Source organism: Bombina bombina, chromosome 9 (assembly GCF_027579735.1).
Source record: "Bombina bombina isolate aBomBom1 chromosome 9, aBomBom1.pri, whole genome shotgun sequence".
NCBI lineage: Eukaryota > Metazoa > Chordata > Amphibia > Anura > Bombinatoridae > Bombina > Bombina bombina.
The window spans coordinates 128,897,710-128,913,251 of NC_069507.1; the positions used below are offsets into that span (position 1 = coordinate 128,897,710).

The 15,542-nt window shown below is 38.1% G+C and overlaps 1 protein-coding gene and 1 long non-coding RNA gene across 3 annotated transcripts in view; one reads left to right on the plus strand and one right to left on the minus strand.

Moving 5' to 3' along the window:
• NDUFV1 (NADH:ubiquinone oxidoreductase core subunit V1) overlaps positions 1-15,229 on the minus strand; it is a 37,460-nt gene extending 22,231 nt beyond the window's left edge. Inside the window, exons 1-5 of one of the 2 annotated variants that reach the window (XM_053692371.1) lie at positions 15,151-15,229; positions 7,578-7,693; positions 7,414-7,493; positions 7,086-7,256; positions 4,389-4,572 (exon numbers count right to left, since the gene is read on the minus strand). In XM_053692371.1, the coding sequence (XP_053548346.1) occupies positions 4,389-4,572; positions 7,086-7,256; positions 7,414-7,493; positions 7,578-7,673 (531 nt within the window). In that variant the 5' untranslated portion in view covers positions 7,674-7,693; positions 15,151-15,229. Of the gene's footprint in view, positions 1-4,388; positions 4,573-7,085; positions 7,257-7,413; positions 7,494-7,577; positions 7,694-15,046 lie in introns of both variants that reach the window. The other variant, XM_053692372.1, reaches the window with a different exon arrangement.
• Positions 5,222-6,800, plus strand: LOC128640059 (uncharacterized). Its single transcript, XR_008399285.1, has 2 exons — positions 5,222-5,265; positions 6,563-6,800. It is a non-coding gene; the product is annotated as an uncharacterized LOC128640059 (long non-coding RNA).
• Positions 15,230-15,542: the final 313 nt, after the last annotated feature.

Below are 15,542 nucleotides of genomic sequence, written 5' to 3' on the forward strand. Positions count from 1 at the left end.
TGTTCCGCATACTGTGACGCAGTATCTGACATGGCCCTAGTATTATCAGCGCACTCTGTTCTCACCCCAGAGTGGTCACGCTTCCCTCTAAGTTCTGGTAATTTAGACAAAACTTCAGTCATAACATTAGCCATGTCCTGCAATGTGATTTGTAATGGCCGCCCTGAAGTACCCGGCGTTACTATATCACGCACCTCCCGAGCGGGAGATGCAGGTACTGACACGTGAGGGGAGTTAGTCGGCATAACTTTCCTCTCGTTGTCTGGTGAATGATGTTCAATTTGTACAGATTGACTTTTATTTAAAGTAGCATCAATGCAATTAGTACATAAATTTCTATTGGGCTCCACTTTGGCTTTAGCACATATAGCACAGAGATATTCCTCTGAGTCAGACATGTTTAACACACTAGCAATTAAACCAGCAAACTTGGAAATACTTTTCAATACAATCTACAAATAGTATGAAAAAAACGTACTGTGCCTTTAAGAAGCACAGAAAGTTATGACAGTTGAGTAACAATAAAACGGATAAACTATAAAATCAAATTCTTTCCGGTAAAAATACAATTTTAGCAAAGGATTGCCCCCATTAGTAATGGATAACTAACCCTTAAATAGCAGAAAAAATGTACAGAATATAACGTTTTTTATCACAGTCAAAGCACAATCTCACAGGTCTGCTGTGAGTGATTACCTCCCTCAAAATAACTTTTGAAGACCCTTGAGCTATGTAGAGACGAACCGGATCGTGCAGGGAAGAAAAAAAGACTTGTGACTGAATTCCTGATGCGTAGTAAAAGCGCCAAATTAAGCCCCTCCCCCTCACACACAACAGTGAGGGAGATCAGTAAACTGTCATAAATTAAATAAAATGCCCGCCAAGTGGATAAAAATAGTGCCCAAAACAATTTTTCACCCAGTACCTCAGAAAATTAAACGATTTAACATGCCAGCAAAACGTTTAACATCAAATAAATGAATTGTCATAGAAAGCCTGCTGCTAGTCGTTCTCACTGCAAGATAGGCTAGAGTTTTATGCATACAGTCTCATTCCAGTGAAGTGCCATTCCCCAGAATACTGAAGTGAAAATATACAAACATGACAGCCTGATACCAGTTGCTACTACTGCATTTAAGGCTGAACTTACTTTATATAGGTATTTGCAGTATTTTCTAGTCAACTCCATTCCTCAGAAAATAATATGCTGCTACATACCTCTTTGCAGGTGAACCTGCCCGCTATCCCCTGATCTGAAGTTTACCTCACTCCTCAGATGGCCGAGAACAGCAACATGATCTTAACTACTCCGGTTAAAATCATACAGAAACTCAGGTAGATTCTTCTTCAAATTCTCCCTGAGAAGGAACAACACACTCCGGTGCTGTTTTAAAATAACAAACTTTTGATTGAAGTTATAAAAACTAAGTATAATCACCACAGTCCTCTCACACATCCTATCTATTAGTTGGGTGCAAGAGAATGACTGGGTGTGACGTAGAGGGGAGGAGCTATATAGCAGCTCTGCTGGGTGATCCTCTTGCACTTCCTGTTGGGGAGGAGTTAATATCCCAGAAGTAATGATGACCCGTGGACTGACCACACTTAACAGGAGAAATAAGCCCAAATAGGTAATCCTGAAAATCCTTAGGTCTAGTGGAGAAGGTGTTCTGCATTTGGCCAATTTCAAAATTTCAGCAAATAGGAATGCAAGGTACCCCAAATTGATTGCGGTACCTTCCAATCAATTTTTAGTGTACGCCGGAGATCGGATGAAGAGGAGCCTCCACGCCGCTGAGGACCGCTGCTCCAGATCCTCGCATCGGGGAAGACCGCTCCACACTGCTTTCGCACAGGATGACGATAGAAGATGATGGAGCCGCCTGGAAGAAAACCTTCTCCGCCAGACTTCAGGAACGGCGAGCACCTATTTGTGTCTGGGTTTTAGGATTTTTTTTAAATGCATTTTTATTTTTAAGATTAGTGATTTAATGGGCTGTAAAAGAGCTGAATGCCTTTTTAAGGGCAGTGCCCATACAAATCCCCCTTATGGGGCAATGGGTAGCTTAGGTTTTTTTTTTAGTGTTAGTTTTTTTTATTGGGGGGGGGGGTTTACTGTTAGGGGTAATCTGTAATTTTTTTTTAAGTAAAAGAGCTGTTTAACTTAGGTAGTTTAGTATTAGATTAGGAGGTGTTTTTATTTTGGGGATGATTTTTTTATTTTTATAGGGGTATTAGTTTAGGTTTACATTTTTTATTTTGGATAGCTTTGTTTATTTTTTCTGTAATTTTAAATTTTTTATTTTTAGTAAAATTAGCTTGGGGGTTTGTATTTTTTAAACATAGGACTGCCCTCTGGGCAGGCTTATTGCCTAGTTTATAAATAAAACGAAAAAAATGTTTTACTATAGCAAAGTATTACACTGCCTCCACCTGGCTACTTTATAATGCCACTGGATGACAAAATAGTGTGTGGAGAACACTCTTAATAGTTTAAATAAAACTTTAAAATAAATAAATGACATACTAATTTGACAAAATTAAAGGGATATTAAATACATGCTAGACATAATTGTGTATTCAAAGCAAAGATAAGCCTTAGAATAATATGTGGATGTAAAAATATAATTATATTAGTTTAAATTTCTCTCATCTGCTGAGAATGATTAGGCACAGACATAAATAAGGCAATAAAATAGTTTTTTTGGAGAGACTTATTGCCGCTTTTATATCAGTCCCTAATTGTCCTCAGAAGAAGAGTGAAATATGTGAGAAAACAAGTTCAAACATGGCAGTACTTATTACCTTTATAGTAACTCAGAGAAATTTTAGAAAACCACCAGTAAATGGGTATAAAATAAATAATAACAGCATATTGCAAAATGTAACTACATAATTCAGTGTTCTCCACAACAAAATTTTGCCAGCCTGGTAGTGTTATGAAGTATGTTTAATGTAAACTAGTCACACTCTTAAAAAAAATAAAAATACAAAGAAGACTGGCCTGAACGCATCTCGTTTTAGCTATGGCCTTAATCATAGATGCGAATAACAAACTTGTACACAGTTTGTTAAACAATGCCTGACCATTGGTTATTGTAAAGTCACATGACCCATACTACTACTGTTTAAGAAGGAACTACTAATTGCTCTGCAAACAATGAAAAAAAAATGACACAGTTTCACAACAGTTAACTACTTGTTGAAAGAATCAGTAAATGAAAACCCTAGCCTCACAGGATGTGCCCCAACATACTGTAACCTACACGGTGTACACCAGATAAGATAAACCAAAAAGGTTCTTCTACAATTAACAGGTCAATCTCATAACTGTTGCCTGTAACAACTGATTCAAAATGTGGCCCCAAGTCTTCATAGGAACATGCTATACAGGTAGCATTGTGTAACGTGTACCTCCCCTTAAATGTTTGCCAAGGTATTAAACTACTGCAAAGTCTTCTCAACTTACTAAGAGATATTTCCTAGAGTAACAGCTCTAACAAAAAAAAAAATACAACCATGCTGTACGGTATTCTGTAATTGAAAAGTGAATGTTAAACATTTTACAAATCTGAATATTGCGAAAAGTATTGGGTGACAAATGTTACATCTTTAAAAATAGATTGCTTGCCCTTTTTTTCCTGTTGAGATCAACTGTGTTAATCTCGTCAACCTGATAAAACATTCTTCCAGATTCTGTCGGTTGGAGCACCCTTGAGTACATGCAGTTCCTTTATACTATGCGTATTGCAACAGAGCCTATCACTTTACACCACCAATCATATGGGCCGTTCAGCATAACCAGTGAGAGAACTTTATCTCAGCAGACACTGTCACAAGCTTGGTGATTTGCTTGAACATTGCGAGAGGACTGGATGTCCCATAATGGTATTTCCCCTTTTAAAATTCACAGCATGGATTTAACTCACTAATATAATAACAAAAAATAAGACAAAAAGACAACTAAATTAATTTAGTCACATTCTGCTTTGACTTCTGCAGGGCCAGCTATGCTGGTCTCTCAATTTACAGCCTGTCTCCATTGCAATCATTTGTGAATACTTCACTGCGCCTGGACTCTACAAGTCACTACACAAACTCCCATTATTGTCATGAAAGACTGAACAGCATGCAAAATAAATAAAGTGCATTGCAAACTTTCCTAATTATAAATAAAACATTTTATTTGGGAGTTTATTGTCCCTTTAATCAAGCTATAAAGTGGTGCTTGACAAATGTATTTGAAACTGATGAGCCATCCTTACAATTGTTAGAGACCAGTGAATGATTTTCTATAAGGAAGTAAGAAGACGACTACAAAAAAATGAAGTAGAATTGTACAGCCATTGCTTCCTGGATATCTCAAGATCACGGCTTTCTAATCTCACCTGAAGGTTGGATGCTTCATTGTAGAACTCTCCACGAATATAGATGTATGCTGCTCTGGCTCCCATACTGCGGCCTGCTACCAGACATCCTTCCACCAATTTATGTGGGTCATGCCTCATAATTTCTCTATCTTTGCAGGTTCCAGGTTCCCCCTCATCTGCATTCACAACCAAGTACTTGGGCCTAACGAATAGAAGAGAGTACAAATTAAGCAGCTTCATTTCACTGTACTCCCACTTGCCTAAAAACTCCATAAAAGTTTGTACACAAATACTAACTGCACTTCGTCACATCAACCGCTCTTCTAGAACCCATGTAATCTGGATTCCATCTCCAACACCACACAGAGACTGCAATCACTAAGGTGATTAGCAACCTGTATATAGACAATTCTAGACTATCCTCTCTTTTGTTCCACACCCTCCATCCTTCAGTATTTGTGATGCAGTCCTTGCTTGGTTCCATTCCTCTCTAGCCTTATTTGCTCTGTTAATTAATAGGGCATGTTACCCAAATGTGAGATAGAGAGAGAATATAAAATGAGGCTATTTAAAAATGGATGATATTTCACATTAGAATTTCCTCACTAACCACATATTATTGTAGAAGAAATGCAAGCATCCAATTAGGGTCCTGTGATCTGCAAGAGATCATTCATCTGAAGTGCAGGCACCATCACTTTATTTCCCTCCTCAGTTTAAGGAGATTTAGTATGAAATTTTGAGATTTTATGGTGAAATCCCTCAAGATCATAGGAAAGCACGGTGTAAACTCAGAACAGGTGATGCTGATTGGCTATGCAGATGACAGTAAAAAGTAGCTAAAGGTCAATTGATCATAGAGCAGTCATCCTGATGAGCTGAAGAAATTTTGGAGGTAAAATATCTTCCTTTTTCGCAAATAGGTGTTCATGTCTCTAGCACTTCCACATATAAGACTCAAATCCACTTACTCATTTCAATCCCACTTTGACTACTGCAACATCAGCATTTCTGATCTCTCAAGGTACATTCTGCTCCCACTTACAATCCATCATGAATGCCACAGCCAAAAACAATATTTATACATTGATTCTCATCTGTTTTATCTCTTTGCCAGTACCCACAATTATTTACCCTTAGTCCCAAGAATAAAGCACAAAATGTAAAACAAAAAGCCTTCAACACCACTACAACCACTAATATTTCTACCCTCGGCTGCAAATTCTTCCCTCCCTACACTTCTTTTTGCCCGTAACTTACATCACTCATGTTATCACATACACATTTACAGGACTTTTCTAGAATCATACAAATTTACTGAAGTGCTTGCCCTAAATTGTCATTGTTTCACCTGCACTAGGATGCATAAAACCTAAATTAACTTATTTCTCTTACTTAAAAGGCATCCCAGCCAAAACTGGAATCCATATGGGTGCATTTCAGTTGTAAATAGAAGCATTTTTGTATTATACATGTATTAGAAAAACTGCTTCAAATAAAAGCTATAGCTTTTTCAAAAGTGTATTTAAGTATGCACCGTGCACCAGCATTTCAAACACAGCACTTGCTCAGAGAACCTAAGGCTTGTTGCATCTGGAAATTACTCCATTTGTTAATTGCTGACATAATACAAGCCCCACTGGTGCTCTGAGCAGCCACAGTATTTAAAATGCTGGTGTACTGAGAATATCTAGCTATGCTTCACGTGCAGAGAAAAAAAGTCAACACTAAAACAGTGATAACTTTTACTAGGAGTGTTTTTGTCAATACATGTATAATGCAAATATGTTTCTATTCAAAGATATAATTCCTCTATGTGCATTTAAATTTTGGCTGGAATGTCCCTTTAACCCCTTAACAACCAAGAACGTGCCTGGCAAATCCTCTGGGGTTTCAAGCACTGGAAGCGATCGTAATCACTTCCAGCAGCTTTCAGGGTATTGCAGTGATGTCTTGATATTGAGGCATCACTGCAATACCCTTTTTTTTTACTCACCGATGCAGAGAGGGTCACTCTGTATCCCTCTCTGCATTAGATTGACTGGAATGTCACCCTATAAATTATAAATGATATATTGGAAGCAATTAAACAGTGGTGGTAACCTTGTTTACTGGTGTGGTATATGATATGTCCAATTATTATCATGATGATTAAATGTGATAGGATAATGTTTAAAATTTTTGTTTTTCAGGTCTCAATGGGTTAAGAAGATTTCTACTTCTGTGTCCACTAGAGGGGGAGTATAGATCATGTGATTATATGCAAAGTACTGTTACACCTGAACAGGTAATTAAGTCCCTCCCCTATTGAAGGATATAAAATGTGAACAGGGGTATGGTTATGTAGAACATGATTAAGGTCAATTGCTGACTGAAACGTTGTTACTGTATGCTGTGATGTCTCACCATTAAAGGATTTTTGTGATGAAAGATGGAGGTGCTGTTGCTTTAATTCGTATTTATCGTTGTTAAGGATCTGTGCAGGGTCCCTGCAACGTGCACTCTACTATTGGACTGTGAGGGAGTGCTGGGCTACTTTTGTTGTATCAGCCTATAAAACTCCAGACATTCTCGCTCAACTGTCTTGTATTTGTTTACAAGTCCACCTTTAATGTATATACATACGATATCTCATATATAAACCAAGAAAAGCAAATAGAGAGGAGAAAAGTCTGCAAAGATATGAAGCTTCAACAATTTTTAAAAAGTTTCTACCTCCCATCAGATGGTTTATTCATAAAGCTCCATTTGAGTCCTGTTGGGAAGCCAGCTCCTCCTCGACCACGCAATCCAGAAGCTTTTATTTCCCCCAAAATCCAATCCACTCCATTTAATAGGATTTCCTTAGTCTTGTACCAGTCACCTCGACTCTGTGCACCTTTCAACCTGCAGAAATAGGACTTTTATTTACCGAGAGACTATATAAAACCATATTAAAAAAAAGAGAACTCTATAAGTGTAAGAGGAATGTTTTTAAAAGCAATAATGAAGAAAAGACAACTGCACTGCTCACTTAGCTAATAAAGTAGGTGCAGAAATTTACCTCCAGTCGTGCCTCCCATAGAGATTTGTGAATATTCGATCATCATCACTTAGAGGTCCAAACTTTGTCTTCTTAGGAGCCTGAAAGCATCAACAGTACATATTTAAGGGGTGAGGTTTATATTACAAGAGAAGGGAATGCGGGAGATGTATGAAGTCTCTTACCTGCTGGGGAGCAGCAGAGCTATATCTTGCCAAAGAAAGTGCTGGTGCAGAAGTGGGTAACTGAGATCGCAGCACATGTTTGATAGAGAACATCATTTCAATTAGAGAAGTCTAAGCTGTTAAAAAACAAATATACAAAAAGAAAAGTAAATTTAGCAATAGACACTTTTTGCATGCAAGTTTGTAACTGGTTAAAAAAAAAAAAAAAGTTATGACAGTTGTTATATCAAATAATAAGTAGCTAATATGATAGTGTATTGGGCAGATGTGCAGCCATGAGCCAAGCTCACAGATATAGAACAAAGTTACAAGTGGCTTATGTACTTTTTATATAATAATGAGCCAAGATGGAGCATCATTATCTGGTGATTATATTTGCTAGTGAGTTTTTAGCCAGAAATAGGTGTACAAGGTGCAAACCCTAGATGCGGTGTTCAAGTAGTATATCTGCCAAGAAAATAACTTCTCCTATTAAAGGGATTATGATTTTCAAAAGATTATCTGTTCCATCTAAAAGATATAACATATTGTAATGCATGTTCCTGGGCTTAATAAATCATCTTTCCTGTGGGAGTTGTCCCTGTCAGCCAGTAGAGTACTCAGGATTCATGTGCGTACAATCATGCACACCCTATTACTAATTTTAAATAGCTTTTACTTATCCTTTTTTAAATAAGAAAAAAGGGTTTTAACACTTTTAATGATTTTATACACTTGATAGACAATATATTAAGTACCTTGTTTCTTCAACCCTAAAGTATATACAGTATGTTTAAACTACATTATATATATTTTGATTAATAGTTTTAAAAACATAGCACAGAGCATGGCCTAGTAGCCTTTGTCATTGTATTTAACTTTTTATTGAGACCACATTGAGAGTGATGTGATTTAACTTATCTTGTTCTTTATACTAATTTTCCCTTTTGGTTACTAAGATTATATTTATCTTGCAAAATTAATTTGTGTTATTTCACGTCTACAGTTTCTAGCTTTTGTACTTCACGGGTGTTGACTTGGGCACTGAAGATGGGAACTCTAAATCCAAATATTACTGTATAGTTAAACAAGCTAAAAATAAATGACAAGCTGTACTCCAAAATGATATGGTGATTTAAATACAGTAAATAATACATCACTATTAGTTGTAAGTATTAAAGGAATAGTCTACCATTCAGGCAAAGCATGCAATTTTAAGCAACTTTTTAATTTACTACTATTAATTTCTCTTTGTTTTCTTGGTATCTTTATTTGATGGACCTGCTCATTTTTTGGTTTAGCACATGGATAGCGCTTGCTGATTGGTGGCTACATTTAGACACCAGCGTGTTTTAGAAAGATATATATATATATATATATATATATATATATATATATATATATATATATATATATATATATATATATATATATATATATATATATATATATACTGCTCAAAAAAATAAAGGGAACACTTAAACAACACAATGTATCTCCAAGTCAATCACACTTCTGTGAAATCAAACTGTCCACTTAGGAAGCAACACTGAGTGACAATCAATTTCACATGCTGTTGTGCAAATGGGATAGACAACAGGTGGAAATTATAGGCAATTAGCAAGACACCCCCAATAAAGGAGTGGTTCTGCAGGTGGTGACCACAGACCACTTCTCAGTTCCTATGCTTTCTGGCTGATGTTATGGTCACTTTTGAATGCTGGTGGTGCTTGCACTCTAGTGGTAGCATGAGACGGAGTCTACAACCCACACAAGTGGCTCAGGTAGTGCAGCTCATCCAGGATGGCACATCAGTGCGAGCTGTGGCAAGAAGGATTGCTGTGTCTGTCAGCGTAGTGTCCAGAGCATGGAGGCGCTACCAGGAGACAGGCCAGTACATCAGGAGACGTGGAGGAGGCCGTAGGAGGGCAACAACCTAGCAGCAGGACCGCTACCTCCGCCTTTGTGCAAGGAGGAACAGGAGGAGCACTGCCAGAGCCCTGCAAAATGACCTCCCACAAATGTGCATGTGTCTGCTCAAATGGTCAGAAACAGACTCCATGAGGGTGGTATGAGGACCCAACGTCAACAGGTGGGGGTTGTGCTTACAGTCCAACACCGTGCAGGACGTTTGACATTTGCCAGAGAACACCAAGATTGGCAAATTCGCCACTGGCGCCCTGTGCTCTTCACAGATGAAAGCAGGGGCACACTGAGCACATTTGACAGACGTGACAGTCTGGAGACGCCGTGGAGAACGTTCTGCTGCCTGCAACATCCTCCAGCATGGCCAGTTTGGCAGTGGGTCAGTAATGGTGTGGGGTGACATTTCTTTGAGGGGCCGAACAGCCCTCCATGTGCTCGCCAGAGGTAGCCTGACTGCCATTAGGTATCAAGATGAGATCCTCAGACCCCTTGTGAGACCATATGCTGGTGCGGTTGGCCCTGGGTTCCTCCTAATGCAAGACAATGCTAGACCTCATGTGGCTGGAGTGTGTCAGCAGTTCCTGCAAGATGAAGGCATTGATGCTATGGACTGGCCCTCCCGTTCCCCAGACCTGAATCCAATTGAGCACATCTGGGACATCATGTCTCGCTCCATCCACCAACTTCACTTTGCACCACAGACTGTCCAGGAGTTGGTGGATGCTTTAGTCCAGGTCTGGGAGGAGATCCCTCAGGAGACCATCCGCCACCTCATCAGGAGCATGCACAGGCGTTGTAGGGAGGTCATACAAGCACGTGGAGGCCACACACACTACTGAGCCTCATTTTGACTTGTTTTAAGGACATTACATCAAAGTTGGATCTGCCTGTAGTGTGTTTTTCCACTTTAATTTTGAGTGTGACTCCAAATCCAGACCTCCATGGGTTGAAAATTTTGATTTCCATTTTTTAATTTTTGTGTGATTTTGTTGTCAGCACATTCAACTATGTAAAGAACAAAGTATTTAATTAGAATATTTTATTCATTCAGATCTAGGATGTGTTATTTTAGTGTTCCCTTTATTTTTTTGAGCAGTGTATATATATATACAAAAGTGAGTACACCCCTCACATTTTTGTAAATATTTTATTATATCTTTTCATGTGACAACACTGAAGAAATGACACTTTTCTACAATGTAAAGTAGTGAGTGTACAGCCTGTATAAGTGTAAATTTGCTGTCCCCTCAAAATAACTTAACACACAGCCATTAACCTTTTGCCACCATTATGCCGTTGTATTTCGTCCAAATGGCGCTGGGCTTTAGCGCCGTTATGACGGACTACAACGTCATAGCCAACGGCTGTCCTGAAGCCTACTGTGCTTCCTAGATTTGATCGCGGTCTGGAGGGCGTTGCTAGCATTATAGAGACGCCCCGCAGACCCGATCCAAATAATTGAAATCACGCGATCGTGTGCACGACATTTGTCTACATCGGAACAGTTTTTCCGATGTAGACACTTTAACTTTGGCAGGAAAGGGTTAATGTCTAAACCGTTGGCAACAAACGTGAGTACACCCCTAAGTGGAAATGTCCAAATTGGGTCCAATTAGCCATTTTCCCTCCCCGGTGTCATGTGACTCGTTAGTGTTACAAGGTCTCAGGTGTGTTAAATATGGTGTTATCGCTCTCACACTCTCTCATACTGGTCACTGGAAGTTCAACATGGCACCTCATGGCAAAGAACTCTGAGGATCTGGAAAAAAAAAAAAAAGAATTGTTGCTCTACATAAAGATGGCCTATGCTATAAGAAGATTGCCAATACCCTGAAACTGAGCTGCAGCACGGTGGGCAAGACCATACAGCGATTTCACAAGACAGGTTCCACTTAGAACAGGCCTCGCCATTGTTGTCTTTGGGAAAGACATATGAGTGCTGCCAGCATTGCTGCAGAGGTTGAAGGGGTGGGGTGGTCAGCTTGTCAGTGCTCAGACCATACACCGCATCAAATTGGTCTGCATGGCTGTCATCCCAGAAGGAAGCCTCTTCTAAAGAAGATGCACAAGAAAGCCTGCAAACAGTTTACTGAAAACAAGCAGATTAAGGACATGGATTATTGGAACCATGTCCTGTGGTCCGATTTTTTTTTTTAAGTTCAGATGGTGTCAAGTGTGTGTGGCGGCAACCAGGTGAGGAGTACAAACACAAGTGTGTCTTGCCTACAATCAAGCATGGTGGTGGGAGTGTCATGGTCTGGGCCTGCATGAGTGCTGCCGGCACTGGGGAGCTACAGTTCATTGAGGGAACCATGAATGCCAACATGTACTGTGACATACTGAAGCAGAGCGTGATCCCCTCCCTTCGGAGACTGGGCCGCAGGGCAGTATTTCAACATGATAACGACCCCAAACACACCTCCAAGACGACCACTGCCTTGCTAAAGAAGCTGAGGGTAAAGGTGATGGACTGGCCAAGCATGTCTCCAGACCTAAACCCTATTGAGCATCCTCAAACGGAAGGTGGGGGAGTGCAAGGTCTCCAACATCCACCAGCTCTGTGATGCCATCATGGAGGAGTGGAAGAGGACTCCAGTGGCAACCTGTGAAGCTCTGGTGAACTCCATGCCCAAGAGGGTTAAGGCAGTGCTGGAAAATAATGGTGGCCACACAAAATATTGACACATTGGGCCCAATTTGGACATTTCCACTTGGGAGAGTACTCACTTTTGTTGCCAACGGTTTAGACATTAATAGCTGTGTATTAAGTTATTTTGAGGGGACAGCAAATTTAAACCATTATACAGGCTGTACACTCACTACTTTACATTGTAGCAAAGTGTCATTTATTCAGTGTTGTCACATGAAAAGATATAAAATATTTACAAAAATGTTAGGGGTGTACTCACTTTTGTGAGATTGAGTGTATGTTGTGTGTGTATATATATATATATATATATATATATATATATATATATATATATTCTATCAAGATAAGGATAAGCACACACTGGATTTAAGTACAATAACTATTTATTGGTAGTGACGTTTCGGGGCATTCACCCCTTCCTCAGACAACCCAAACTGTGATACAAACAGTGTTATATAGCACATCAAACCCCTCCCCCGTCATAGAATCAGCCAATCAAAATACATCAATGTAAATCCATAAGAGATGTAAAATAACAGATGTCAATTAACAATCAACATTTCATTCATGTGTGATACCATCATAATATATAGCAATAAAATATGTACAGATAATAATTATCTAATGTGGCACCATTGTGTATGTCAGTGATAACAATCTAAGTGGACATGGAACCAAGCCAGAAACATTGTAGTCAGTATCAGTAAATATCTGACTTTGCAGCAAAAACTGTGAACATAAGAGGCATCTATTACTCATTTAATACAACTGTAAGAAGGCTGCTTACTTGTTTGTAACTTATCTGGGCGATGTGAGGCAAAGTACAAAAACCGCCATGCACGCTGAGTCCAGCGTGATCACAGGAGGGCGTGTGAGCATCCGGGTTACTTCCGGATCAGCGCTCTCTGAGTAGAGCCATGTTATGCGTTGCCATGGCAACCTATCGCAGTCTGACTTGTTTAGTCAAAGCGGAGCTAACTTCCGAGTGACAGCTGCAGGCTGCCATGGCAACCCCACATCATATGTACAATGCAAAAATAGCCAGCTGACCCAGTCTTATTTGTTAGTTTGATTATTAGTTTGATTAGTTTGTTTATTGTTTTTAATATAATAAAGTTTGTTTTTTTAAATAGCATTAATAAATGGTAATGAAAATCACTAACAAGAAAATATTTCACATAATTCACAGATAAGAGAATAAACCGTCAAGGTCATTTTATATAAAAAAATAATTTTCTCTTACATTAACACTAAGTACTTAACAATAAGAAGGTGTTTAAAGAATCACATAAATTCAGAATCACAAGTTTTTTTGTATAAGAAATGTATAGTTATGATTATGACACAAAATCACTGTTTATTGATTATTTCTATGTTGTTGAAAGAACATGTATCATTACAATTGTAATTATTTACACCTGTGTTTTGTCACATGAACTGCCTATAAAAGGTGGAGTTAGATTATGTACTAATCACTTGGCTTGAGAAAGGGCAGAAGCCCGAAACGTCGCCTGTATTTCACTGCTTGTAATAAAAATGTTATAAATCTAACTTGGAGTGCTGCAGCCATTTCTATTTTGCATATATATATATATATATATATATATATATATATATATATATATATATATATATATATATATATATATATATATACACATACATACATATATATATATATATATACATACACACACACTGGTTGGAAAATATCACTATAGTTTACCAGTCAAGGAAAATGTTCTAGCCAACATAGATGTGACCCATATTTTACACGTGGGTACAGACTAGAGTTTACAAATCAAACTTAAAGGGACACTGAACCCAAATTTTTTCCCCAGTTTTGCATAACCAACACTGTTATATTAATATACTTTTTACCTCTGTGATTACTTTGTATCTAAGTCTCTGCAGACTGCCCCCTTATCTCAGTTCTTTTGAGACACATGCATTTTAGCCAATCAGTGCCCTCTCTAAATAACTCCATAAGAGTGATTATAGTACACACGTGAACTAGCATTGTCTAGCTGTGAAAAACTGTAAAGATGCACCGAGATAAGAGGCAGCCTTCAAAGGCTTGTAAATTAGCATGAGCCTACCTAGATTTAGCTTTCAACAAAGAATACCAAGAGAACAAAGCAAATTTTATGATAAAAGTAAATTGGAAACTTGTTTAAAATTACATGCCCTATGATAATCACGGAAATTTAATTTTGACTTGACTGTCCCTTTAAGTGTGACACTTTTATATAAACTTGTCTATCCCTGGACACCAGAGTTATAATAGAGATTACGTTTAACAATACAATATAAGTATATAGAATTGTAGTAAAGAGATTTGTATAATGTACATTCTACATCAAAACGAGGAATTCATATTATCAAATAGGTCTCAGAAAGGACCTAAATGCACTTGCAAAGCTTGCAGACCGCTCTATAAATACAACAGGTTATATAACCGGAAGGGGACGGCTCATACTGATATTGTTGACAGCTGTGATAGATACTAAGTGCAGCGTTATACAGAGGCTAAATTACATAAAATGTTCAGTATAATGTAATGTGTGCTGTATATTAAGTGCTAGTCACACACACAGCACTGTTTAGTTGTATTATATAACAGGCTTTAATACGTGTTCCCTCCCCTTGTTAGATAACATTTGTGACAACTCAGCAGATACATGTACAGTGTATTGAGATTATATATATATATATATATATATATATATATATATATATATATATATATATATATATATATACATACACACACTATATGACAGCAAGAAAACAAATTAATAAACTATTGACTCCTAAGAATTAGACGATATTCACATGCGGAGATTTATACCAGACCTGTGACACCAAAGTTAATGACCTTTCTATCGTCTTTCCACAAACATTATTACCTTACCAAGGTCTATACCTGCACCCCCTTATTGTACATATCCTACGGACAACGTTTCGTTTATGTAGCAATTATCTCCCAAATCCAATTTAACGTTAATAAAAAGTCACCTTCAGTCAGAGAAACACCGAATCAGCTCCGCCCCTTCCGGGAACAGAAACCCACGTGATTAAAGCTCCAGTCTATGCGATGTGACGTCATTAGTAGGGGCGATTTTGACTGTGCTGTTTATTATGATTTTTGCATGTAATTATGGTTGACCAATGTATTATTTTGTTCATGGAAATTCATTTTATTTTCTATGTATTACTGTATTTGCCACGACTCCGAGTGGGAGCTACTCAATGGGAAAAATATAAGCGATGTGTTGGACATTCCACAGATTAGTTGTATGGAGAGTTTTTTTCTGTAATTATTTGTACGCTTTAGTCACACATTTTGTTCATACCTAATTTAATAGGACACTACTGTTAGAGCTCACAGAGTATTAATAAACTCCCTA